The sequence below is a fragment of the Camelus bactrianus genome, chromosome 7, assembly GCF_048773025.1.
Source record: "Camelus bactrianus isolate YW-2024 breed Bactrian camel chromosome 7, ASM4877302v1, whole genome shotgun sequence".
NCBI classification, from domain to species: Eukaryota; Metazoa; Chordata; class Mammalia; order Artiodactyla; family Camelidae; genus Camelus; species Camelus bactrianus.
In genome coordinates this window covers 91,207,445-91,234,204 of record NC_133545.1, presented here as the reverse complement: position 1 = coordinate 91,234,204, position 26,760 = coordinate 91,207,445, and the positions used below count along the sequence as shown (strand labels likewise).

The following is a 26,760-nucleotide window of genomic DNA, read 5'->3' as shown; positions in this document are numbered from 1 at the left end:
ATCCCAGAAGCTTTGCAGTTCAGGCAGGTGAGGGATTTTTATATCAGCTCTGTCTTCTACTGTGACTGCCTGGGTGACATCAGACAAGGAATTCTCAAAAGCCTGAGCTTTTCCTTTCAGGAATAATCTAAATAACAAATCTCGTTGACCACTCAACAAGTGTGATGTGAAGATCAATGATTTACACAGGAGTACAACATTCACTAGGTCATGGATTTAGAATCAGAGAAAAATCACTTGAGAAAGATTGACAGAATGTAGCTTTAATGCAAATTTAAGTATTCTTACCTTTCAGTAAGTCATCTTCTTCCCCAACTTAACACTTCACCCAAGTTTAAAAGATGTTTGAGAACAGGGATGAGTGTGCCAGCAATCTGGGACCCAATAACCTAAAATGTCACCTAGGAAAAAGAGGGGAGTAACACATTTTTAAAAAGCATGGTGAGGATGGCGGGGCCATCCCCCAACTCCAGACTAAGAAGCTCTAAGCAATACATTTCCTGCCTGCCTGGGGCATCAGCTGATGTGAAAACCCACCCAGAAACCTCACTGTCCAGCAGCTCCTCCGTAACACAGGCTACACTTTCTCAGAATTAAGAATTGGGGCCAGTAACCACTTTGCTGAAGAATAAAGACAAAGAAGAAGAAGAGCGTTCTGCCCCTCCCCAGGGGAGAGCCCAGACCTTGGGCTGCATGCACTGAGCCTACCTCCCAGGAGAAGGATAAACTGGAGAAGGGCGTCCTGCGAAACTGGGACAGCAAATGTTGAGATGGGAACAAATTGACCGGCTGGCCAGGGACAGCCCCCTCCGTCGCTGCCTTGGCGGCTGCCTCCGCCCCCTCAGCACATCCTGCCCACTTCCGGTGGTTAAGCTGTCAGGGAAACAGTGCTTTGCGACCTGGGGCAACAGAGGCTGCCCCCAGGCCAAGCTGCGGGGGAAATGGGATCTAAACCACCAGCTCCCAAGCGGCAAGCTCCATACCCCCGCCAACAACCCGCCGCCCCCGCAGCCTACAGCACCCCCGGGGCAATATGTCCTGGAGAAGGGTGACCCAGGAATGAGGGGCAGCAGATGCCACCCCCACGTCAGGCCTCCAGAGAGATGGGAGCTTATCCTCCAGCCCGCCAGGGGCAGACCCCCCTCCTCTCCAACCCTTGATGACACCGCGCCCACCTCCCAGGAGCAACCTGACCGGGTGTGGGGTTTCAGGCTAATCTTGGGCGGGAGAGGCCGTCCCCAGGCCAGGTCAGGGGAGAGGAGAAGAAGTGGCCCCATTAGGCGGGGCAGCCGGCCATCGCAGCTGCCTCTGCCCCTCGACAGCATCGCGCCCGCCTCCCAGGAGCAAGCTGACCTGGAGACGGGCATCCGGCTTCTTGGGCAGCAGAGTACGCCCCCAGGTTTGGCCGTGGGGAAGAGGAGAGCAAATTGACAGGCTCCGCGCTGCAGGTCCTCTACGCCTGCCGTCGCCTCCCCCACACTTTAAAGGCACTTCCCAGGGGGCCCCTCCCCCAGCAGGCTAAATGGGACAGGTGTGTCTGGTGATCTGAGGCAGGAGAGGCCACTCCCACACCAGGCCATCGGGGAGACGGGAGCCAATACACCAGCTCCCCAAGGCAGCCCCCTACTCCCCCAGCAGCCACCGCTCCTGCCCCCTGACCTCACGGTGGCCGCCTCTAGGGAGCAGGCTGACCTGGAGATGGACGTCCGGCGAACTAGGGACAACAGGGACCGCCCCCAGGGCAAACCACGGGGAGAAATGGGAGCAAATGGACCGGCTCCATGGGAAAACCTGCCGCTGCTGCCACCACCCCCAACGTAACACGCCCGCCTCCTGGGGCCAGGCTGACTAGGATACACGTGTCTCTTAACCCAGGGCAAGAGACACCGCCCCCAGGACAAGCCGCGGGGAAGATGGGAGCAAATGTGCCCGCTCCCCCGCTGCAGGCCCCCGACCCCCGCCACCCGTGCACCCTGACTACCCTGCCTCCCGCCCCCAGCAGGCAAAGTGGGAAAGGGTTGTCCCAGGACCTGGCGCAGCAGAGGCCGCCTGCAGGCCACGCGGCACAGACATGGGAGCTAATCCTCAAGCTCCCCCGGGGCAGCCTCCCTATCCCCGCAGCCACCACCATCCCAGCCCCCTGACTGCACCGCACCCATCTCCCAGGAGCAAGCTCACCTGGAGTCGGACCTCAGGCAAATCTCTGGCGGCAGAGGTCGCCCCCAGGCCAGGCCGCGGGGGAGAGAAGAAATGGAGCAGCTCCCTGGAATGGACCCCAACCCACAGCCGCCGCCGCCGCCGCCGCCTCCCAGGACCAAGCTCACCTGGAGACCGGCGTCCCGCCTCTACGGCAGCAGAAGCCGCCCCTGGCTCCGCCGCGGGGGAGAGCGGAGCGAATTGACCGGCTTCCGTGCGGCAGCCCCCCTATCCCCGTGGGCCCTGCACCTTAACCACACCGCCTCCACTCCCCACTCAGCTTGCTGAGTGGGACAGGTGTGTGCAGCGACCTGGGGCAGCAGAGGCCGCTCCCAGGCCCGGCAGCCGGGAGAAGGCAGCTATTCCATCAGTTCGCCAGGGGCAGCCCCGCTCCGCCCCCTTGCCGCTGCCACCGCCCACTGACCTAACCGCCCCACCACCCAGGAGCAAGCTTACCTGGAGTCCAACATCTGGCGAATCTCCGGCGGCCAACACCCCCCCAGGCCAGGCTGCAGGGAAGAGAAGAAATCGACCGGCTTGCCCGGGCAGCCTCCCACCCACCGCCGCCGCCGCCGCCGCCGCCGCCCCCTCCGCCACCCCAGACCATTGCACTAATCTCCCGGGGTCAGGCTGACTGCGAGGATGTGCACTTGCCTTCTGACCCTGGCCACGTGCCGGAGCACCTTCCTGCACCCCTACACTCCCTGTACCTCTGCACCCCTGCCACTCTCTGCCCTTCCGCACTGCCTGCACCCCCGCATCCCCTGAACTGCCTGCACCCTCCACAGCCCCTGCACCCCTGCCACCATTTACACCTTTGCACTGCGTACACTCCTGCACCCCTGCTTGTCCCACACACCACCTCTTGGGCCTGTGGCAGTCTCTGCTGTTAGACCAATGCACAGGAACTCACATCTTTGCCAGTATATGATGCATCAGTGGACGTCTGGGGTTGGCTGCAGGAAGGTACATGTTCCCGGTCACTAGCCTGGGCCACTAGGGTGATCTCTGTGAGGTCACCCAGGACGGGCTCAGAGATGCTGTTCTCTGGGAAGAGAGGAGTTGAAACCGGTCTTGAGGGCAGAGCTGTTCTCACCAGGTCGTCCACGCTTCATGTTTTACACAGGGTTTCGGAGAAGTGAAATTGATCCGGCCAAGTAAGACCGGCCTGCTGTGCGCCCACCTCAGTCCTGGGCTCTGAGGCAGACCGACTGGCTCCCACCATCAGGACACAGTTTGGGCATCTGAATGGTCCCTTGGAGGCATCCTATCACTTCTCAGGAAGAAGTCTGGCTGCTTCCACCCTATGGCCCTCTCTCCCACTGTGCTGGCCTCAGGAAGGTTCCTTATTTGGGGAAGAATGCAGCCCACCCCCTACCCCACCGCTCACCTTTCTCTAACCCAGGCTGGTGCTTTCTCTGCCCTTCAGAGTCTGGAAAGCCATTTCTCTTCAGGTATGTCCCTTCTGAGATGGACTTGCTTCCACTCAATTCTAGGCGAGGATGCACCATGGAATGCACTGGGTAAGAGAACCAAAATAAATAGTTTCTTCTGTGAGGTTTTCTGTTTATCTACTGGGGCTGGGCTGTGTGTAGTTTGCTACAGCTATTCGTGCGAGAGGCTAAAGCCACCCGTGAGTCCTTGTTTCCATCTCCCCGCTGTCTTTGGGTTTTCCCTAGACACTCCTGAGACATTTACTTCTTTTAATTTTATTCCTGTTATAACACAGGGGCCCTACTGAAATGGAGGTAAGGTGTTGGGGGAGTGGGACAGAGCAGGGCATTTGTAGTCCTGTGATTAGTTCTCATTGAGCCTGTGCCCTGAGCTGTGACCTCCACAAGTGTGTCTCTTTCCCCCACCCCAATTTGGGTGACACAGAAGGTATTTCCCTTCCCCCAGGTAGGTTAGGCTCTGGTAAAATAATTTCTCATTAAAAAAAAAAACAAAACACAACCACCCACAATGGAAGAGAATGTTCTGGGTGTATTTCAATAGAGCTATTTTTTCCTTTCCTGGCAGGAACCATGAGGAGTTTTCCTATGATCTTCACTCTGAGAACAGGAAACGGTCCTGGAAGTAAAATGCATGAAAAAGAGCAGGGGGCCCCTCTGACTGGCCCCCTGGAGTTGTCACACTCGGACTTCCCCACGCTGAGCCTCCAGCTGGCCTCAGGGACCTGTTAAATCTGCCTGCCCCCGGGGTTCTTACAAAAGCGGGTTCTGCCCTGGGAGCTGTGACTCTCCAAGCCTGCCCGGCTGCCTCTCTGTGTTGGGAGCAGCTTTCCCCCTCAGTTTTCTTGTGGATCTAAGAAGAGCAGTGGGTTTGCAGCTCCCTCAGCTCTGGTGTTGTTTTCAGGACAGAAGGAGCAACTTCTGAGCTCCACACGAGCTGGACCAGAGGCTGGAAGCCTCCCCTCCTCTGCCTCCATGCAGACAATCAGTGGCTGTGGTTCTGGCCGAGTTTCTGAAGATGTGGATTTAAACACACACATCCCAGCCCCCACAGGAGCACACAGTCCCATAAAACCCTACAACTTCCACTGGTAACTACGGAACTGATGAGGACACGGGTTTCGGGGCTGCAGAGGCCTGACTGCATGACTTTCTCCGTGGCCTATTAATGTGGTTGTTATGGGCCTTGTCTGAAGTGGCTTGCTTACCGCACCTGGTACATGGGAAATATAAAATAAGTACTAGAACCTCCACTTTTTCTCCCTCTTGGGCCTTCCAACCTAAAAAGTAATACGTGAACTCAGACGGCCTAGTCACCACAATGAGGTCCGACCAGCCCGGCTCTCCTGAGTGATGGACACTGACTTGCGCATTAACTCGGAACAGTAGGGGAACCGCCTTCCTCTAACTGGGCATCTCCCCACACCAGGCACGCCCTCAGCTGAGAAGGGGCCAACTCCCCCATTGAGGTGTGTGCTGGTGGCTTCAGTGTGACCTGGCCCTGCCGGGACATGAACCTGCAGTGAGGTGGAGTGTCAGGAGGAGTGGGGTCCCTGCTGGGGCAGCAGGGGGCCCGGTAGCACCCTGCGCAGCCTGGTGCCTGAGGCTCCCCAACATCTCCTACGGCCCCCGGGTCGGCTCTGGTCTGGGCCACTCCATGCACCCTCCCAGTATCTTTTCATTAAGTCCCTTTTTTGCTTTTATCAGCCAGAGGTGGCTTCTGTTGCTTGTTCAGTGAAACAGTGCATCAGGAAACCAGACTATTTCTAAGATCAGTAAAATACGAACTTTGGTCAGCTCGCCGGGCAGACCGTGCAGCACAAATTCCCGCACAGGGCTGTGCAAATGCCTTACGTGAAGGGTCCTCATCATCTGTCTTCAGAGATACAGAAGCTCGTGGTTCAGGTAAAACCTCAGGGAGGGATTGAGGAATCCAAAGCTGGTTGGTTTCAAAGACTAACCGGTCAGAACAGACCCCTGAGCTGTGGTCAGAAGCCTGGCTCAATGTCACGCAGACTTAGCACCCTAATGTCCAGTGGGGCCGGTGCTGTTTCCTTTACAGGCTCTCGTTGGGGAGTCACTGTAGCCCCTTACACTCAGCAGGGAATCCAGCCCTCTTAGCCCCCACCCTGAGTGTTCCATGACACAAATCTCGGGAGTGTTTAATTTTCATCTTTGTTTAGGAGGATGAATGTGGGGCAAGAGGAGAGATAAATTCACACTTAGTGACACCAAGTCACAGCCAGTACCTCCTCCTCGGAGAGCTATGTGCTCCCACAGTGGTGGCTGGGGGGCTGGGCAGAGCCCCTCCTCTGGTCACAGAGGGACTCACTCCTCTGACTGCAACTGATGGGTTGGACAACCAATCCAGAGGGGACAGAGCATCTTTCCCGGGAATTTGGAACTGACACACAGAAATTAATTTCACTCATCTGGGGATTGGGAGGAGGGTGGGAATCAAATGAAACCAGAGCAGTAGAGAAAGTTACAAGTGAATGAGAGAGACAGAGAGACTGAACTTGTGAGAGTAAATAGTGTGAAGGAAGGATTACAATCAGGGCACAGAGGAATTCCAGCTCCTGGCAGTCTAGTGTGTCCCAGCCCATCAACAAACCTGCGGGATGGTTAACATCATTCCAGTTTTGCAGATTAGGAAACAGGCTGAAAGAGACGGGGGTTGGCTTTGGGTGCACAGTTAATTTAATTGCCATTGGACCCCTCACTTCCCACTGCCTGAAGGCACCATGATCCTCACAGGGACCCTGCAGTGCTGACAGCCTAGCACCCTGATCAAAGGGACCCTGCGGGAGTGGGAACCTCTCTGAGTTTGGAGAGTTCCCTGCACCGAGATTCCATGCATCAGCCGGCTCCCGCTCACCCCAGGTTAACGTCTCCCCAGCTGTGTAGTCCCCCGACCCGCTTCCCTCCCTGCCAGGCACCCCCGTTCTTACCACCGAGTGTACTGCAGGAATTCAGGCACAGGGATGCCCAAAGCAACACGAGCCCACCGGCTGTACAAACAGCAGACTCCCAGCCCCACCTGCGCTCCATGGGGATAGTAGGTGTCCTCACCTTTCATGTACCTAAGGCAATCTGTTTCTTCAGCTGGAGGCTATAGAGAAAAATAAAAGGTCCAAAACATTGTTCAGTGAGGAATTCCTCCAAGGACCTGACTTCAGAGTCTACAAACAGTTGTGCTGGCCGCTCTTACCCCCGGACATTGGGTGAGGTGGATTATTGATCAGCACAATCGCCGGGGGCCCAGCTCCTGGGCTTGGCTGCCCAGAGGGGGCTGGGGGAATGGGTAAGGCCAGGGCACTCAGGAAGAGCACAGAGGACCTGACATCTCGCCTCCGCAGTTGTAAACCCTTCCCCAAATCTCAAGGCATCGGACAGAGTGCAGCCACCACAATAATGAGATGTTCCCATCACTTCACTCACTCCTGTTGGTTCACTTACGTGCTGAGCATCCTCTGGGTCACAGGACATGACACACAGGATGGCCGATGGGACAGGCTTGGTACTTCCCCCTGGATCCTGTTCAATCTGATGGAAGAATGATCACTCATAAACGGTTTCTCAAAAGGATACATAGACAGGAGACAAACTGCAGAGTGAATCAAATTTTAAAATATAAATGAAGATCCCCCAGTCTCCCCGCCTAAGGTTAACAGCATAAAGAAAATAGATCTTGCCTTTGATCACCAAGGAAGTGGTCACCCTCTCTCAGGAGGAAAGGAGAGTTAATCTTTGAGCAGGACACAGAAGTGCTCCATCGAATTGGACCAGGACCTCTGCTTTCATTCAGCAAATCTGTATAAGCTCCTACTACTTATGGGAATCTAGTAACTATACCCATTCCCAAGGCTCTTGGGCTTTATTAGTCAACAAAATAGACACGACTCCCCATCACTGGGGGCTCAGAGTTTTAGCAGAGAAAACAGGCAACATGATGGGGGTAGCAAGAGCTTGGGGAAAAATAAGAGTGATATGAGCAAACTCAGGTGATGGTGGTGGGGTGGGAGGCAGGCAGGAGGGAATAAGGCAATCCTGGCAGATCTCAAGGAGTAATGAACTTGAAGCAGAATAGATCCGGAGGAAGAAGGAAGAGCCGGAGCCAGAGGCCCCCAGAGTGATGGGGAGAGTGTGGGCGGAGAGGCAGAGCAGGCCGGGTCCTCGAAGACTTTGGGACGACTTTGGCTCCTAATGGAATGGTGACCCTTTTAGTGAGTTTTGATGGGATGGGTGATGTCCAATTTATGCTTTTGTTTTGAGTTTTCTTGGGAGGAGGTTAATTTATTTATTTTAGTGAAGGTGCTGTAGTTTGAACCCAGGATCTCATGCATGCTAAGCATGCACTGTATCACTGAGCTACACCCACCCCCTCAATGTATGCTTTTAAAGGCTCCCTCTGACTCTGTGTGGATGAGATTGTAGAAAAGCAAAGATGGAAGAAGTAGGCTAATTGGTGTCCAACAAGGGGTTGAAGGTGGCTCCTAGGAGGGTGGGGAACAGGGAGTATGTGGTTAATGATTTCAGAGTAGCCAGAATTTTCTAACAAGCTGGATTTGCTGTCTGTGTGTGTGTAAGAGAAAGAGAGAGAGAGAGAACATGGTTCCAACATCTGGACCTGGAAAATGGGATGGATGTCCTCTCCATCCACAGGGGATGGGACAAGATGGGGCTGAGCAGGTGGAAAGGGGCTGGAATCAGCTCAGTTCTTCAATGTCATGATTAAGGAGTCTATTAGATATTGCCACAGAAATGCCTAATAGGTAGAGGAGTCTGGGGTTTTTTTTCTTTCTTTTTAACATTAAAAAATATAATTTAAATGTATTAATTTTATTATGTGAATGGATTTGGAATTTTATTTCATGCCAAGGTATATGTTATAATAGCCAAATGGAAAATATATCAGAAAAGGGGAGAAATGAGGGCTTTCACATAAACTGACTGTCCATAACGTAGGTAAAATTTCAATGAAACAGTCTTCAGTGCAAAAACCTCATCTTGGTGTTACATAAAATTAAATGAAAAAGGACTATGTTGATGTATCATTATTTCATGTTACATAGTAGCCCCAAACAAACACACTGTTTAACTATGAGGCTTGTAGAAATACTATTCACTTTATTGACATAAATACAGAAATGCAGAAAGGTTCTAAGGTAGAATAAGCATCTTAGTGGAAATAATAGAGATCTGAGCATTTCACATGATATGTATGGACTGATTCAAAATTTGGAAAAGTAATTTACACAGTAGAACATATGTATGAATGTGAAAGCAAGATGAATGAAAGAAAAAGAATATGAGTATCAGGGAGAGAGTTCCAAATGGAAAAGGCCAATCAGGGAGTTTTGGACAAATCGAGAAATTGATGGCATGTCAATTTCCAAGTCTGGTTGCTTCCACCAAAAGTATAGCAGTGAGATAGAGGAGAGACCCAGGACCCAACTCCGAGGCACATTCGCAGTAAATATTTGGAAAAAAGAGGAGACGTTGGCAAAAGACCAGCCAGTGGATCGAAAGCAGAGCGATGGGCTGGAGGCCAAGTGAAGCAGGAACACGGGGGAGGAGAAATGGAAGAGCTGGGTCAAATGCTGCCAAAGGGCCACGCATGATGAAGACTAAAAACTGACCACTATATTTAGCAACGTGGGGTCACTGATGGCCTTGACAGAGCAGTTTCCATAGAGCGAGGGATCAGGGGGAAAGCCAGAGTGGGTGCCAAAGGGAATGGCTCAAGAGAATATGCAGACAGTGAGTTTAAACGACTCATTAAAGATTTGCTGCAAAGACATGGGGTGGCAATTGGTGGGGGCCAATTAGAGTCAAGGAGTGCTGTTTGTTTCTTTTAAGAGGATGGACTTTTATATACTGATAGGAGCCAACTAGCAGGAGAACAAAATAGATGAGGTAGTGACAGAGAGGATGGATGTGGGAGTGACAGCCCGGAGAAGATTGTATGGATGGGCCCCCTGGTGACTTTTGGATGATCTGGCTTTCGATGTCACCTGTAATAAGAGGTGGGGCAGCGAGAGTGAGGTCACAGACATCAGAAGGCGAGCGGATGTGCTGGGAGTTGCTGGTGAAAGTTCTCTTCTGTTGGCTTCAGTTTGCTTGGTCAAAGTAGAAAAGTAAACTTACCAGCTGAGGGACGAGAAGGAAGAGTTACTGGAGTCATGAGCAGAAGATACAAAAGAGCCTTCAGGGACAATGGGACAGTGAAAAGAGCAGAGGGAGACGGGGGGAGTGTGCTCCCAGAAAGTTACGTTTTATCTTTGAGGTCCCCAAGTGTTGGATGTGTGATTGCCCTTCCTGCTGTCTACGAAATAAAAATTGAGTATGGTTCAGGGAAAATGCTATTTCATTCTAAGAGGCTGCCTGTTTCTCAGGAACGGTCATCTTAAACTGCAAACACTACAAAAATGTTGAAAAGAAGAACTTGTGTACCCAATGACCCACTATTTTCTATAAATTTGGTTGCTATTTAGTTCCCCTATCAATACCACAGAACCGATACTGCCTAGGATGGAGATACATCGATGCTTAAATGGAAATGAAATCTGTATCTTTTTCCTAAACTCCATGGCTTCCTTAACATCCCATTCCCCTTGGAATTTAGGGGTGTCCGGTATAAGAAATAAGAAACAGTTTGAGAAAATCCCGGCTCAGAATTACACAGCACAACCTCAGCTCAGAAGTATACAGCCATAAAAATGTTTAGAAGCAAAACTCCATAACTACTCTTAAAGAATTTTGCAAACCTGGGCCTGCCCAGATGTTTCCAAACTGGAAAGGTACTCCAATCAGTTGACCGGTACGGGAACCAGAGGCTGGTCAGCCTTTTCTGTAAAAGCCAGAGAGTAAATATTTTCAGTTTTGCAGATCATTTTGTTGTAACCATGCAGGTCTGCAATAAGAAAGCGAAGAGCACTGGGAGACACGAAACAAATGGGCATGCCCACACCCTCCCTTCCACTCAGGGCAGCTTCTCTGTGGTGGGGAGCTTTGCCACAATGACTTGTTTCTTTGTTTCCATTGGTTTCTTTGTTTCCACCTTACTGCTCAAACTCAGAACTTCAAGTGAGCCTGGTCCTTCAGCATCCATGCAGAAAGAAGGCTGAGCGGGGGTGGGGATCCCACCTGACAGAGAAGAGAGATGGCTTGTCACCATGACATGAGACAATCACACCTTCCGGGGTGAAAGGGAACAAAGATAAGGGAGGGGCACAGCAGTGGGACCCCTGGGTCACCTGCCAGGCTTGCTCTCCCTCCACGGCCACCCTGGGGGCCTGGGTGGTGTTGGAACTCAGCTACAGTGATTAGGCTGAGGGGACTCAGGATAAAGGAACCTCCGTCTCCACACCGGGTTCCAAACGCAGCCTCTCTAAGTCTACCCTCTGAATTTCTGGAACTCAGCTGGAAGAATACATGATCAGGCCAGACCCAGAGCCCAAGCCAAACACGACAAGGGTCACGTGGGGTTGTAACCCGGTGCTCAGCGGTCGGGGTCTCCTTGCAAATCTGCAGAAATCCCTGTTCTGCCTCATTCCTGGGAGAAACCCCACATCTCTTCCTGCTCTGTCTGTTCTTCTCTTGAGGCTATTGTCCTGGAGGGATGCAGAGTCCTTGAACCTGGCCCTCCAAACGTACATAAGCAGCCTGTTCAATAAAACAAATTATGCACTTTTTCACATTTGCCAGTTTTTTGATTCCAGAAAGGCTAGGGGACTCTTTCTCACTGTCTCCTGTGCCCCCACCACTTGGTGGCCCTCTCCTCATGGAAACACGATTTCCCACAACTGCACCCTGCCTCCCAGCTTGTCAGAGGGGAGTGACCCACAAAGACACAGGTGTTTGTGAGGATCCTGTCCCCCAGCAGAAAGCCTACTCCTGGAGCCACGGACAGGGATCTGGCCTCCTGAGCCGCTCAGCTCTATTTGAAAGCCTAAACTGGGGACCCCGAACATTGCTGACTGACTTTCTGAGTCACCTGGGCTGGAAGGGCCTGATTTTTCTTTCCAAGAATGGATGTAGCACAGCCTCCATTTTCAGGGCTGACATTCATGACGTATCTAGTTCCCCCAAATGCACCCCAGGAAGGAAAGGCCCTTCCATCCCACTGGTTAGAAACCCAGCCCAGGGGAGTTCCGAAGCACTGCATTGCTGTCAGGTCCAGCATCCCTGCAGAGTGGCCCCTGCCCCTGAATGAGCCCCTTCCCTGGGCTTTCCCTGCCTCGACATGACCACACCCCAGGTGGTGCTGGGGAAGGCAGGGAGTGCAGTGAGGGGAGGGGGGAAGCAGAGCCCCTTGCTCTGGAGTGAGGAGACCACAGAGAAAGGCACACACCACCCCGACCCTATACCCCAAACTCTTAGCCCCGCCAACACAGGGGCCGCTCTGCGCCCTCTCACCGTGGCTCTCCTGTGAGACTGCACCCAACCCGACATCTGGTACCCAAGCCCTACCTCCCCTCTTATGACAGATCCCGTCTTCTTGGAAACTGCCTAGCAGCGCGTATTCAAGGCCGGCAGCGGGCCTGGCGGATCTGCACTTCAGGTGCCCTACCTGGCCAGCCGTGCGTGCCTGGGCTCAGTCCTCTATCTTGCCCACCGGTAGCCTGGGTCCACGTCCGGTGCAAGCGGAGGCCACGGAGCCCAGGCTGATCCCCACACACGGACAGGTGAGGGTGCCCCCGCCCCGCTGCCCCGCCCACTGGTGGCAGCAACGCCCCAGCCTCCGGCCGGCGCTACCTGCAGGTCAGGACTTCCGGGCGGCCCTGCCCTCCCCGGCCCCGCCCAGCTGTCCCATAAGCCTCCCCCCACCCCCGTCCTGGCTGCGCCCTGGCTCCCATTGGCTCCGCAAGTTCTGCCCTCGCACAACTAGACTCGGGAGGACGCACGACGCAAGCGCTAGGGGAGGGCCCCGCGGAGTTGCCATGGTTACAGGCGCCACGCTCTGCGCGGGCCGGCGTGCGCTTCTGGGGCGGGTAGCGGGCTCCGGAAGTGTGCAGCTGCCCGGGACCATGGCGGTGCTTGCTGCTGGGGATGGCGGCTTGCTCGGCCGGGCGACTAGTTCTGGCCTGGTCAGTCGGCGGCCGACATCCTGTCTGGGGCGGCGTCCCACAGACGGTAAACGTACGTCCGCGCCGTCGGCGGGGCCGGCGGACATGAACCGGGGTGGGATCGGGGTTGGGGCGGTGGCCGGGGAGGGCTGTGGTGCCGGGGAGCGTGTTGGGGCGGGGCGGGGCAGGGCTTGGGCACAGCCTCAAGCTTTCCTCCCCCTCAGGCAATGGGGCTGGGGCCGCGAGTCTGGGTCGCCCTTGGTGGCCGCGGCCTCCCAGAACCCCCCGGGAAGGGCAGGCGGAGGACCCATCTTAGATGAAGCGGGGCCTTACCCGGGTTTTGAAGAGCCCCAGAATCAGATGTTGGAATGGGGTGGCTTATCAGCCTTGTTTATCTGCAGGGAAATTTCAGTTCCATCCAGATGTTGGTTCCTTCAGTCAACCTCAGGAAAAAGACACAAGGGTCAGTGCCGATAAGCAGTTATCTAGGGCTTGACTCAAAATAAACTATGCGGGGTGTAGGGATGGTAGATGGGACCCTCCCTCTTGAAGTTAGCAGTCTTCTGGGATTAGAGGCCCCAGTTGAGGATTACATCCTCATCTGCAGTAATGGAGCTTGTGAGAAACACACAGAGAAGGGAGGGGTGTTTTGGCGGTAACTCATTACAGAATCCAGGACCCTTGCCTGGCTCTTGTGTAGAAGAGTCTCGCCTTGGATAGGGCAACAGTTATCAAAGTGTATCCAAGGCCCCTGAGGTGCAAGACCATTTTCATAGAAACGCCGGGATGTCACCTGCCTTTTGCACACTCTTGCTCTCCCGAGTTCCTGCGGGGTTTTCCAGGGAAAACCTGGCCTGCGATATCACAAAACAGGGAATGCAGAGGCAGATAGGAGAATTCAGCTCTCACCAGTCCAAAAGAGATTTGCAGAAATTAAAATCACTGCTATTCTTCTCACTAATGATTTTTCTTTTGAAAAATAGAAATATATTTTGTTTAAGAGTATTAATGGTAACATACAGTAGATTGTTAATATTTTTAAGTGAATTCATACACTTTCTCTAACTTCTTATTTAACTTCTAACACAGGAAATAGTGATAGATTAAACTCACATAAATAGCAGCCTTTTGGAGTTCTCAGTAATTGTTAAGAGTGTATAGGGTTCTGTAGAACAAGAAGTTTGAGAGCCCCTGGAGAACGGGTGCTCAGATGCTAGTCGGGTGCTTAGTGGTGTTAGACGGATGCCAAGATGTCTTCCGCAACTGCTCCCGGACTTGAAGTAATTGGCCACATGGAGATGGGTGGGCAGTGCCTCCACTTTACAAACCAGAAGCTGCTGAATGTGTCTGGAGTCTAGGCCATGGGCTGTGCAGGGATTCCCGTTGTATCTGTTCTATCTAAGCCGGGATTCCTGTGCAGAGGCCTGGCCCTGAAGACCCGCTCTCCTTTGCTCCCAGCCAGGTACCTTCTGTGTGACTTCAACCCTCCAGAGGGCTTCAACCTCCTTAGGAACGTCTGCATCCACATTGCCTTCCTCCTGAAGACCCTGCTGAAGATGGAGGAGCCGGTACTGGTGCTATTCCCTTGGGGCCACCTCTACCACTGGCAGAGCCCCGATCCCTGGTCCGACTCCTTTGACCTCCCAAGTCTCAACAGAAACATCCCTGACATTGAGTACGAGCAGTTCGTTGCAGGTGAGGTGGTGGTCATTTAACTGGGGCCAGGTGGTCTTTGTTCTGGTTCCGATCTGAACATCGGGCCATCTTACTTTGGGCTTGTCGGTCTGCTTAGGGGCCCTGCTCATGTTTCCTACACTGCAGGTGAATTTGGTTTTTCCATAGTTTTTTCGGGAAGTCAATTTGAAGTGTATGAGCTCTATGTCCCCTCCCCTCTGAAAACCCTGGCCTCCTGGTGAGATGCAGCGGTGACAAGGAGGCCACTGCCACAGAGGCCCTTGTCCCAGAAAGAGTCGCTCGCTGTGCAGTCAGGGCTGTTCTTACCTGTAGGAAAACACGATGTGTGTGTAGCATGGGCCACGTGCTGGAGAAGATATGTAACTGCCCATCCAGTATAATTTGGTCCTGCTCAAGCTACCCATTTTAAATTTTGTAAGAGGGAAGAGTTCAAGATTTTCTTTGAATAAAGGTATTTAGAGCTTATCAATTTTTTTTAAATTGAAATGTGTTTGATTTACAATGTTTTGTTAGTTTCAGTTATACAGCTGTTTTGTTAGTTTCAGGTATGCAGCATAGTGATTCAGTTGTACATATACATAGTCTATTCTTTTTCAGGTTCTTTTCCATTATAGGTTGCAAGATACTGAATATTCTTCCCTGTGTTCTACAGTGAATCCTTGTCGTTTGTCTGTTTTACATATAGTAATTTGTATCTGTTAATCCCAAACTCCTAAGTTTGTTTTATAAGTCTGTGAGTCTGTTTTTTGTTTTATAGATAAGTCCATTTGTATCATTATTTTAAAAATTCCACATATAAATGATATCATATGATACTTGTCTTTGTCTAACTTATTTCACTTAGTGAGATAATCTCCAGTTCCATCCATGTTGCTGTAAATGGCCTTATTTCCTTCTTTGTTATGACTGAGTAATATTCTGTTATATCTAAATACCGCATCTTTATCCAGTCATCTGTCAGTGAATGTTTAGGTTGCTTCTATGTCTTGGCCATTGTAAACAGTGCTCCTGTGAAAATTGGGGTGCAGATATCTTTTGGAATGAAGGTTCCCTCTGGTTATATGCCCAGGAGTGGGATTGCTGGATTAGGTGATAAGCCTTTTTTTTTTTTTTTTTTTTTTTGTCTTTTGAGGAATCTCCATACTGTTTTCCACAGTGGCTGCAACAAACTACATTCCCACCAACAATGTAGGAGGGTTTCCTTTCCTCCACAGCCTCTCCGGCATTTATGGTTTGTGGACTTTTGAATGATGGCCATTCTGACTGGTGTGAGATGATAACATTGTAGTTTTGAGTTGCATTTCTCTGATAATTGAACGATATTAAGCATTTTTTATATGCCTATTGGCCATCTGTGTGTCTTCATTGGAGAATTGCTTGTTTAGTTGTTCTGCCCATTTTTGGATTTGGTTGTTTATTTTTTTCTTATTAAGTTGTATGGACTATTTATATAGTCTAGAAATTAAGCCATGGTCAGTCTCATCTTTTGCAAATATTTTCTCCCATTCCATAGGTTGTCTTTTAGTTTTACTTATGGTTTCTATTGCTGTGCAAAAGTTTATAAGTTTAATTAGGTCTCATTTATTTATTTTGGCTTTTATTTCTGTTGCTTGGGTTACTTAGATTGCCCTACGAAAACATTGCTGAGATGTATGTCAAATAATGTTTTGCCTATGTTTTCTTGTGAGAAGTTTATAGTGTCGTGTGTAATATTTAAGTCTTTAAGCCATTTTGAGTTTGTTTCTTTTTGGTTTTTTTGCGACTCTAATGTATGCTTTTGATTTGTGGTTACCTTATTCTTCAAATATATCAGCCCATTACTATATCTATTTCCTTTAGACTGATAATCACGTAGGCTCCAACACATCCTAAGAATAACGAAGAAAAAAAAGAAAGAAAAAAATCTACATTTTCTTGCTCCCCTCTCCCATTCCCAACTCTTTTTATTTTGATGTCCTTTTTCATTTTTACATCTTTATGTTTATTCTCTTGCAACTCGTTATTGCATTTCCAACTATGGTTTTCCTGTTTCTATAGCATCCTGCTTCCTTTCTGTTTAGAATAGAACTTTTTAATGTCTCTGTTAGGTTCAATATTGCTGAGTTATCTCACCTCCCCCTCCCACCTTCCCCCCAGGCCTCTGAATCCTCAGTCCAGGGAAGCTAAACCATTCTAGCCTTCATCGGTTCTGGGAAAGCAATCTTCAGAGTGGGAAAAGACATTGAAAAATAATATTCTGTGAGTTGCATTCTACCCTTGCCCAGAGATGAGAAACATCTGAAGGTGGAGGAAAACAGTTGGAGGTGGGGAACACAAAGTCTTTTCTCCTTTTGCTACTGAAGAAATGATTGCTTTTGTAATTAGTGATGATGCCCTTTAAATTGGTGAGATCGAGATTCCACAGCTTCAGCGCCTGTGAATAACCAGCTGGGAGAAAGCTCTCTAGGGCCCCTGCAGTGGGAAAGGCAGCCCCTCTGAGTACCTGTTGTTCTGTATTCTTCCTGCCTCCACACGGGTTCCCTAGGCACCGTGCAGGACGATGCAGTTACCCAAGGTGGAGGACGGGGAGACCCCTGCTGTGTGGCGAGCCACAGAAGCCCACACTTGAAGGACAAAATGTAGAGTAGTGGGGCGGTCATAGGAACAGGGGATGGTTGAGACCCAGGATGGTGTCCTGGAGTCCAGCAGCCAAGGCTGGTGGGGCAGATGGGGCCCTGGGGCATGGGCAGTCCTTGAGGGATCTGAAGCAAAGATAGGAACCAAGAGACTGGATTCGTGTGGGGGTACGGCACCCCTTGGAGGCTGCGGGGCAGCTCAGTGGGCCCAGGGGGAGCAGGCACTTCCCCAAAGCTGGGTTGACAGGTCACAACCAACTCACTGGGGACCGAGAGGCACTGAGTCATTTTTAACTTTTTGTCCCTCTTCCTGGAAAAGAAACTGCTGCCTGTTAAATAGCCTGTGTCGTTAGTGAGAATTAAAGACATGAAGCAAGATTGCCTCAAAAGTCATCCATTGTGTAGTTGTTAATAAGGGTCAAATGAAAACTTGAATAGATGAAATGAAGCATTCATCAGAGGATTTGAAACTCCTTTAAAATAAAAATTCTTGCTGCCTTTGTTCTTCATTTCAGGGTTCACTTGGTGATAATAATCATAACCAAAGCAACAGCAAACCCTTACAGAACTCTGTCCTGCTGTTCCAGGAACGCTGTGTTCATGACAACCCAATGAGTTGGCACCACTATGCGTTCCACTTTAAAGGTAAGGACATTCATTAGTCACACGGCTAATAAATGGCAGAGCTGGGACTTGAACCCGAGCTCTCTGGACCCAGAGACCCCTCTCAGCCCCTTCACTGCAGCACATCACTTGGCATGCCCGACACAGGCCAGCATTTACGAGCAGCGTGACCTTGGCCAAGGCTGCTTCACTGCTTGGTCTCTGATTCCTCATCTGTAGAATGGGGGTGTGGGCAGTGAACTCTGTGAGCTCAGTGGTCACTTCCTCCAGCTCTGCAATTCTACTGCTTTGAGTTAGTATAGTAAGTATCCGAGCCCCTACATGGCCCACACATGGGCTGGCGCTTTGCTAGGCCCTGGGTTACGGAGCAAAGTAAGATCCGCCTGCTCCTCCGAGGAGCCTGTGTCCCTCCACGGCAAACAGCTGCGAGGCCCAGGCTCCCTCGCTGGCGGTCGGGGGCTGGGCAGGAAAGTCTGATAAGAGAAGATGGAGGCAGAGCCCCTCCGGGAACAGTGGTGGCCACACAGCTCTCAGGAGCGAGAGCCTCTGTCCAGGCTGCTGAGAGGGGGATCCTCATGAGGCCAGTAGTCCCCCCAACCTAAGCCCTCAGGACAAAGATCCAGCCATCCCTGCAGTGTCACCATAGAGCCAGTCCATCCTCATCACTGTGCCTCTGTGCTCCTTTGTCCTGGGGCCTCTCTTCCCCCTACACCCAGAAGACTCTTCTCCCTCTCTTCTCTGAGTGCCCCCTCACTTCACCCGTGGTCCCTGCTTCCTGGGCCACCATCACTGGAGTTGACGCTTTGCACCTTAACAACCCCCGTTTGATCAGGAGCCTGGGTTGGCCTCCTTGTGCTCACTTTCCACCTTCAGATGATTGCTCCTCCCCTCGTGGGAGCACATGGAAAACCCAGATCCTTTCCTAGCAGTGCCTGCCACCCTGGCCTCCCTGCTCATCTGCCTCAGTCAGGAGCACCTGGACCACCAGCTCTGTATTGCCTCGCCTCCTACCATCAAGACGTCAAAGTTCATTCTCCTTCCACCACCCAGTATGGTCATTGTAGGGTCTTCTTCTCTGTCAGCCTGAGCCAGCCACCCCCCATTCACCCTACCCCCGGGCTCATACCCGGGCGTGTCTCCACCCAAGGTCCAGCCTCTCTCCTTTAAGTGCCCACCTCTAGCCGTCCAGCTTCTTCTCCACCAGCCTCCCTGGCCCTCCTTCACCCTCACTGGGGCATCATGCGCTGACTCCTCTGCTTTCCTGCCTGTCCACGTTCCTCTTACTTCCACTTCCCCACCTTCCAGCTCTGCATCCACAGTCAGCACTCTCTTTATGACAGACAAAACCCCCTTGAGCCTTGACCTTTTCAGTTCCTCACCAGGCCGACTTCCATCTCGGTTCACCCAGCTCTACTTGTTCTGAGCCTGCAGGCAGCAGGCTCTCCCAGCACAGATTTCCAAGACTACAAATCAATGCCCACCATGTTGCCGCTGCCAGGCAATCCTCCAGGATTTCTCTAGTGAGCACATTTCCCCACTTATCACTCAGTGGTGTCAACATTCTCTGCTCTCTGCACACCTCTAACCTTCCCTCTGTCTCTTCCCTGACTCCCAGCAGATGGCCTTGCCTCCTGCTTCAGAGAGAATGACATGTCACTGGAAAGGAACTCGCTCACCTGCAGCAAACCTGCTCACCTCACCTTTTATCTGTCCCTCTCCCACCTGGACTCTAGCTGTAGTTGTTCTTAATTCAGTGAGTTTAGTTGACATATATATACACAGTTAAAAGCATAGCACACTATCGGCTACCTTCTAGGGGTTACTTTTTCAATTTAACATGGAGTGTGTGATTCATCCACTTCATTGCATGTACCTGCAGTTCATTTGTTTTAACTGATCTTAAATGTTGTGTGTGTGAAAGTAACACAAGGCAAGGGTAAGCCAGGATTCAGGATGCTGGTTACTTCCTGTGAGAAAAGGCCAAGAGCAGGATAGGGAAAGAGGACACAGTATGTCACTGTCAATATTCCTGTTATGATGCTGGGTGATAGGTTCATAACTGTGTCTTATAATATTAATTTTAATACATAAATACCTCTGACAGGCACCTAAGATGAGAATGTGTCATGAACCAAGACATACAATGGGTAATATTACATAATTATTGTTATGTAATCTTGTTATATTATATATTAATCATAATCTTACATTATTTGTTATGGGTTATATATTATATAGATGCATGAATTATATATTATGTGTATAAACACCTACATATGTATTATATACTATCTGCTAAAAAATAAACAGAAGATAATATGCTAGTATATCTTCTATTATGTATTATTTAATAAATAATAACATACTCTATCCTGTTATATGACATGGAACATAATCTTTAATAAAATAAGAAATCTGTCAATATATATCGGTAATTAATAAAATTAAAAAAAACAGCCCGCAGCTTTTAACGCCGACACCGCTCCAGCTGTCACTGTGATTTCTCTTCCCTTTCATGGCCGAGGCCCTCACAGTGCTGTCCGTTCCCCCTTTCATCTCCTTATCCTGAACCTTCCTCCTCCTCCCATCCCATGCTGCCTTCTGCCCCGTGGCCCCTCTAGTCACCAGCGGCCTCTGGGGCACTGACCTGCGGGCACGGTCTCAGGCCCCAGCTCACCTGCCTGTCCGCCGCCTCTGCCACCGCTGGTGGGGGCGGGGCGGGGGTCAGAGTGCACCCCTTGTCCTGGAAGAGAACACAGCACAGACTGTGACCAGCAGCAGGTGTGGCCCAGAACTGCAGGACTTGGGGGAGAGCCAGACTGTCTGCATCCAGACCTGGGGCACTTGGAGTGTGAAGAAGCCCCGTCCTCACTGCCCCTGAAGTGAGGAAAACACCCTCAGGTGAGTTAAAGTGCTTATGACCTAGGTCTGTTGGCTGGAAAGGACAAACGGGCCCCTAAGGGGAGGGTAGTTGATGTTCCAGGCCCCACCAAAGCCCTAAGGGCTGGCGGGGAACCAGGCTGGACGCTCCACTGGACCCAGTGCCCCCTCGGGGGTGGGGCCTTCGGGAACAAGCAGAAAGCCCTCTGTCTCTGGGGGGGAACGGGGCAGTGTGGGAGCATCCCTGCAGCGAGTCAAGTGAAGTCAGGGCCTGTGGGATCCATTTGTATGGCCACATCGAGCCTCAGCAGAAGCCACAGCAGGAGTGGATTCCTGTCTCTCCAGCTGTCATCCTCGTGTCTGAGTGCCAGGCTTCAGACCTGATCCCCTGGGGCGCTAGGACAGTTATAGACAGAGGCGGCTCGGGGAGGCCTCAAGAGGGTGGTACTGGCCTTCCTGCCAACACGATTACATGAAGATCAAACAGTCCATCGATGGGAAGAAAATAAGAACCATGGTCACCTCTGGACCCCAAGCTTAGACGTGGTGCATGGGGGACATCTATCGACAATTCAGCGAGGTTCTGGCCAGAGCTAGAGGCCAGGGCAGCAAGCCGGGAGTGACACTGGGGAGCATCATTGTGCAGAGGCTGGACTGGGTGTCTGCAGGCTCCTCCCAGGAGAAGCCTCAGAGTTTGGGAGGTGGCTAACATGGTTCCTTCATGTCACCAGCAAGTGGTGCCACCTGTGGAAAATCAGCTGTGATCCTGAGATGGGTCAGCCCTGGGTGATGTGATAAAGGCTCCTACAAGAGGGGGCGCCAGATGGACAGTGAACCAACCAACAGGCTGATGAGATTCCCACCTGTGTTTATCGTGCTTTCGTAGCCAAGAATGAGGAGAGAGTTGAATGGCTCACCATGAATATTTTAACAACTTTAGAGAGTTCCATGTCTCACTGCATTTAAGTGTCACCTGGAAGAATTCAAGCAGTGTCTAGACCCAGGGGAGGCAAACGGCCTCTCGGTTCCTCTTCAACCTGGCAAACCCAGCAGCCCTCTATGGCCAGACCTTGGCAAGTGCCTTCCCTTGTTATAACAAAACCCTTCCCCCGCACGCCTGTGGTAAGCTTTTGTTTTATTTAATTAATGGGAATGAAGGTACCTTACAGCCTCCACAGACTTTTCCTTAGGGCTTCTCTCCTTAGACCCGGGCCCCCCGCTGCCCTGGGTCCTGCACTGCAGAAGGTTCCCCTGGCCCTGACACTTCCTCTGGCCACGCCCTCCATCGGGTGGAGTCAGCAAGGCCAAGGGAACATGGTCATTGGCTCCATCCCATGCTCTAGAAACCCAGGACGCCGAATGCCCTGCCTCAGCAGCCCCTGACCCATTTCTAGTGCCTGCACCGGCTCTCCCCGGAGTTCAGATTCCCAGGACTCACAGAGAGGCCAAAGGGCAGCTGTTTGCATGGAGGTTATAGGCAGAGCCCGGACGTGAAATCTGAGTGTCCCCCTGTGCACATCCAAGGCCACTTATGGCAAGGGATGGACCCAGCATTGGGAAGAAAAGGGTCAGGCTAGTGATCAGAGTCTGGGAATCAGCTCTCCCCACACACTCACTTTCTTTGCAGGACTCCCCTGAGTCTGGTTGTTCTAATTTTGAACCTGGCCTTCCCCCTTATAATGAATGTATATTTGTAAAGGCAGGACTTTAGAACCTACTGCACTTAAAATGTTTAGATATATAGAATGTGAGCTCCCAGGTATGCTCTGGCCCTGCACTTCCAAGGGTCCAGAGCATTTATGTTGGCTCTACTGAGACTGTAAGTGGCAAAGACCATCTCCAGAGAGGAGGGGCTCCTGCTTCACAGTCCGAAGTCAGGATCTTCTGAGCGGATAAAACAATGGACACTGAGACCCTCAATTGTAAATTGATTTAGAATAACGCCAAAGGTGTGTATGACGTGTGTGTGCGCACGCACGCACCTGGGGAATTGTGTGGTACATGACTGTGAGTGTGTGCGTGGCTGTGCGCGCACGCGCCTGGGGATGTGTGTGGTTGTGTGTATGCTATGTGTGTGTGTGGTACATGAGTCCATGTACGTCTGTGTGTAGGGAATGTATGTGGGCCAGAGTCAGTGCATCTGCACGTGTGTTTGTGTGTATGTGCATGCATTAGTATTAACAGTAGAAGCTGTCCTTTAGAATTATGAAGTAGTAAAATTTGTATGATGTCTTTTGCTGTATAATTCAAAATTAAAAAAATCTTCAGTCACTAGAAATTTATTCCCCCCCGATTCTGACTTTATTTTTCCATATTGATATGTCTTCATTTTACTGATGAAGAAACTTAGCTTAGAGATGTTAACTGACTCAACCAAGGACATGGAGCTCGCGCACCCAGGGCCAGGACGCAGTCCAAGCCACGCTGCTCCAGAGGCCTGGAGCCCTACTCAAGATCACGCGTTGCCTCTTGGCGGGGGAACAGATTCTGATGGGCTGTGGCCAGCGTGCAGGCTGCCCAAACGGGACACGGGAAGCCGGGCAGAGAGTACCAGACAGCAGAGAAGAGTGAAGCCCTGCTCAGAAATTAGATAGGTTCCTAGGTCTTGGATGAGTAAAGAGGCTCACTGCTCATCCTTGATCCCTTTGCTGGTGGCCAAAAGGGACCAAGGTCCACGAGAGCACTTCTGGGAGCTGCCTGCCAAAACCTGCAAAAGGACTGCTCAGGACTGGCTCTGCAGTAGGAGCAGAGGAAGGAAATGTCACCTCTTGGTGGACATTATTGGTGATGGCAGTAGGAGGCCTAGCAGCCTCGGTATAGTGGTGGCAGGACAGGGTCCTAGTGGATGATCGTTTTCACCTCTCTTAAAAATCATTGCTTCATATATTGTATCCATTTTGTGGTTTATTTTAGGGTGGTAAATATGGTCTCTGTTACTCCATATTAGCTGGATTGATTAATTTTTTTATTGTTAATTTTCTCTTCAATGATTTGGAAGCTATATTGCCTTTTAATGAAAATTCTCTCTAAATTTTTATAAATCATCTCTAAGTTCATAACTTTATATGTAATTGGACCAGTATTCCTATAACACTATCAAAACTGAAATAACCTATTAGATCCTGTTCCTCAATAATGATAAATTTAGCATATTTTACCTCTCTGCTCTTCCAGATTGTGTGTGTGTGCGCGCGCGCGTGTGTGTGTGTGTGTGTGTGTGTGTGTGTGTGTATGTGTCCTCCAGTTACTATGTTTAGACAGTTGCTTCCAGTTTGTTATATTAACAATGAAATATAGCTATAAACTTCCTGGATTTCATTGCTCACTACCACTATTTAATACCATGTCTTTCCCACTTTTGAGTTATTTACTTATCGGGATTTTCAAATCAACTGGACACATGATTGGCTAAGTTTTTTCGAGAAGTGGACTTGGAACACTTTCATGTCTATATGAAGCTTTATGTTCTCCTCCTCAACAACTCTCAGGGTGTTGTTGATGGCCCAAGCCTTGTTTTAAAATATGGCATTGTTTTTCATCACCAAAAAACCAAAAAAGTTTTCTTGATTTAAATTGCTGTCTTTTTATGACTGGCTAGTCTTTTCTGGTGGATAGAGATTTACTTAACCTTCCCCCTTCTTTTCGCCATAACTCGGATTCACTGAGATGCATGTTTTTACCATTTCTCAGACGGGCTTCCGCTTTGACTTCCACTTTAAACCATCACCCCACTCTTTTGCTCCATGCTTATTCCTGAAAAAGTGAGCTCTCTATCGGATTAAAGGTGGTTCCCGTCAGAGATGTGTGGCTCCCTGTCCAAAGGTCCAAATGAAGAGAAAAGGAAAGATTCCTGTTTCTGGTGGTTACATTTTGTCAGCTTAGAGATCTAGTTATCCGTGTGGCTGCGGTGGAATCTGCAATATCTTGGCTCAGAGTTTCCTTTTTCTGGCTTACTAGGGGAGCCGCAATAGCTGGGGTCACGGCGCTGTGGCCGTTGTCAGGATCCCGGGACTGAGGCAGCCCCTCTCCCCCCTTGTTATTTTGATCTTGCAAACTGGGCCCCAGCTATGCGAACCCTGCATCTGGCGGCCAGGATCGCCCCCCACGTGACGTGTCCCCAGTTCCTCGGCGTCCCTCACTGCTATCAGCTAGCTCCAGTAGGGTGCGAGCTGGCTTCCACTGCGGTCTTTCCTCCTTCCTCTCCAGGCAGGCCGTCCTTTCCCACTAGATGTCCCTATACTTTCTCTCCTGTGCTACATAAGCTGAAGGAATTCCTCAGGGTTTCCAGCAGGTACATGGCGCTCTTCTATGTTTGGACCCCTTCAGTGCTTGTAGTGGAAATTTAGGAGGTGGAAAGGAAGAGCTTGGGGGTTCTCCGTATCTAGGGGCTCCCTATCCAGCAGATTCAACTAACTGTGGTTTGAAAATATTCGTGAAAAAACAGTTTCAAAAAGCAACACTTGAATTTGCCATCATTGACAACTACTTACATAGCATTCATGTTGTATTAGATACAGTGAGTAATCCAGAGATGATTTGAAGATATAGATAAAGTACATGGGAGGGTGCACATAAGTTCCATGCAAGTCCTATGCCATTTTATACAAGAGGCGTCAGCATCCATGGATGTTGACTTCAGGGGGGAGTCCTGGAACCAGTGCCCCATGGTTACCAAGGGATGACTAGAAGTCCAGGCTCCTTATCCCAGCCTGTCAGGTCCCCATGTGGTCTGAAACCTACCTGTACCACACTTCCCTTGTCACTCTCCTCCAGCCCTGGCAGACTGTCCTTTGATTTTTGAACAGGCCACACTCACTGTGCTTCATATCTGGCCCCTAGAAATACCCGTTACTTTCTGAGCATGGCTCTGCTTTCACAAAAACGGCTGCATTGTCACTAGAGAAGACACTGTGGAATTTCCTTTAAAAACTGAAAATAGACTTAACTCATGATCCAGCCTTCCCACTCCCGGGCATATGTCAGAAGAAAACTCTAATTCAAAAAGTCACATGCACCTCAATGCTCAGAGCAGCACTATTTATAATAGCCAGGACATGGCAAAAACGCAAATGTCCGTCGACAGCTGACTAGATAAAGATGTAGTAGTATATTTATACAAAGGAATACTACTCAACCATTAAGAAGAACAAAATAATGTCATTTGCAGCAACATAGATGGATGTAGAGATAGTCATTCTAAGTGAAGTAAGCCAGAAAAAGAGAAGAATGCCATATAATATCACTTATATGTGGAATCTAAAAAAAGACACAAGTGAACTTAACTACAAAAGTGAAACAGACCCACAGACATAGAGAAACAAACTTACGGTTACCAGGGAGAGAAGGGGATGGGAAGGGATAAATATGGTAATTGGAAAAGTGTCCCTCTTGGAGAGTTATGGAAATGTTAGCTATCTTGATTGCGATGATGGTTTTCTGGGTGTAGACATCTATCAAATTCATCAAATAGTACATGTGAAATATGTGTAATTTACTATACAGGAATCGTACCACAATAAATATGCCTGTAAAAAAAAAAACAAGAAAATATTGGCGGCATTGTGTCCTACATTTTTATGTGTCTTTAGTGAGTGGGTCTTCAATTTTCCGGTCTGCCATATTTTCTGAACCAGAAGTGCCCTCCTTCCCTTTTCTTTGATAAACTGTCAGTGGGTGGCATTTATTCCCTTGGCTTCAACTGCTCTCTGTCCACTGATTAACTGTCAAATCTTTTCCAGCAAGGACATTTCATTTCAGTCCCAGAAATATACTTATAATTGACAAGTAGACATTCCCACTTGTTTAGCCCATAAAAATCTCAAGCTCTGTGTGTTTGAATTTACACTCGCTCAGAACTAGGTTTACTTCTTCAAACAATGGCATGTCAAATCTTTTCCAGCAAGGACATTTCATTTCAGTCCCAGAAATATACTTATAATTGACAAGTAGACATTCCCACTTGTTTAGCCCATAAAAATCTCAAGCTCTGTGTGTTTGAATTTACACTCGCTCAGAACTAGGTTTACTTCTTCAAACAATGGCATGTCTACTTGTCAATTATAAGTATATTTCTGGGACTGAAATGAAATGTCCTTGCTGGAAAAGATTTGACAGTTAATCAGTGGACAGAGAGCAGTTGAAGCCACGGGAATAAATGCCACCCACTGACAGTTTATCAAAGAAAAGGGAAGGAGGGCACTTCTGGTTCAGAAAATATGGCAGACCGGA

General features: G+C 50.0%; 2 protein-coding genes across 21 annotated transcripts; one reads left to right on the top strand and one right to left on the bottom strand.

Annotated features, from left to right (window-relative positions):
* Positions 1 to 304: 304 nt before the first annotated feature.
* Positions 305 to 12,360, bottom strand: LOC141578222 (uncharacterized). 15 transcript variants are annotated; one of them, XM_074367857.1, is made up of 12 exons: positions 12,223 to 12,360; positions 10,621 to 10,796; positions 10,418 to 10,500; positions 9,665 to 9,800; positions 7,107 to 7,193; positions 6,599 to 6,759; positions 6,262 to 6,308; positions 3,587 to 3,715; positions 3,110 to 3,243; positions 2,653 to 2,705; positions 709 to 873; positions 305 to 401 (listed from the first exon to the last, which is right to left on the bottom strand). In XM_074367857.1, the coding sequence occupies exons 4-12, from the start codon at positions 9,704 to 9,706 to the stop codon at positions 398 to 400; spliced, it is 822 nt and encodes a 273-aa protein (XP_074223958.1). In that variant the 5' UTR covers positions 9,707 to 9,800; positions 10,418 to 10,500; positions 10,621 to 10,796; positions 12,223 to 12,360; the 3' UTR covers positions 305 to 397. The 15 variants fall into 15 exon arrangements, 12 of the variants coding, with proteins under 12 accessions (XP_074223958.1, XP_074223959.1, XP_074223960.1 ...); XM_074367858.1 differs by having other exon boundaries at positions 10,711 to 10,796; XM_074367859.1 differs by having other exon boundaries at positions 10,716 to 10,796.
* Positions 12,361 to 12,500: 140 nt separating this feature from the next.
* LOC141578221 (GDP-fucose protein O-fucosyltransferase 2-like) lies at positions 12,501 to 17,667 on the top strand. Of its 6 annotated transcripts, none has more exons than XR_012508367.1 (4): positions 12,521 to 12,791; positions 14,177 to 14,413; positions 16,550 to 16,651; positions 17,544 to 17,667. XR_012508367.1 is itself a non-coding variant. In XM_074367854.1 (3 exons), exons 1-3 carry the CDS (start codon positions 12,593 to 12,595, stop codon positions 17,630 to 17,632), a joined length of 447 nt encoding a protein of 148 aa, XP_074223955.1. In that variant the 5' UTR covers positions 12,501 to 12,592; the 3' UTR covers positions 17,633 to 17,658. The 6 variants fall into 6 exon arrangements, 4 of the variants coding, with proteins under 4 accessions (XP_074223955.1, XP_074223952.1, XP_074223956.1 ...); XR_012508366.1 differs by having other exon boundaries at positions 12,522 to 12,791; positions 16,550 to 16,716; XM_074367854.1 differs by lacking the exon at positions 16,550 to 16,651 and having other exon boundaries at positions 12,501 to 12,785; positions 17,616 to 17,658.
* The last annotated feature ends 9,093 nt before the right edge of the window (positions 17,668 to 26,760 follow it).

What these genes read in the sequence shown, in the direction of transcription:
- LOC141578221 (XM_074367851.1), top strand. Translation starts at nt 12,593, where the DNA reads ATGGTTACAGGCGCCACGCTCTGCGCGGGCCGGCGTGCGCTTCTGGGG. An exon ending in GCGTCCCACAGACGGTAAAC is followed by an intron (nt 12,792 to 14,176) that starts GTACGTCCGCGC and finishes CTTTGCTCCCAG; the next exon opens with CCAGGTACCTTCTGTGTGAC.
- LOC141578222 (XM_074367860.1), bottom strand. Translation starts at nt 9,706, where the DNA reads ATGTCTGTGACCTCACTCTCGCTGCCCCACCTCTTATTACAG. An exon ending in TGCCCCACCTCTTATTACAG is followed by an intron (nt 7,194 to 9,664) that starts GTGACATCGAAA and finishes TTCTTCCATCAG; the next exon opens with ATTGAACAGGATCCAGGGGG. An exon ending in TTCCTGCAGTACACTCGGTG is followed by an intron (nt 6,309 to 6,598) that starts GTAAGAACGGGG and finishes CGTCTCTTTCAG; the next exon opens with CCTGTTTCCTAATCTGCAAA.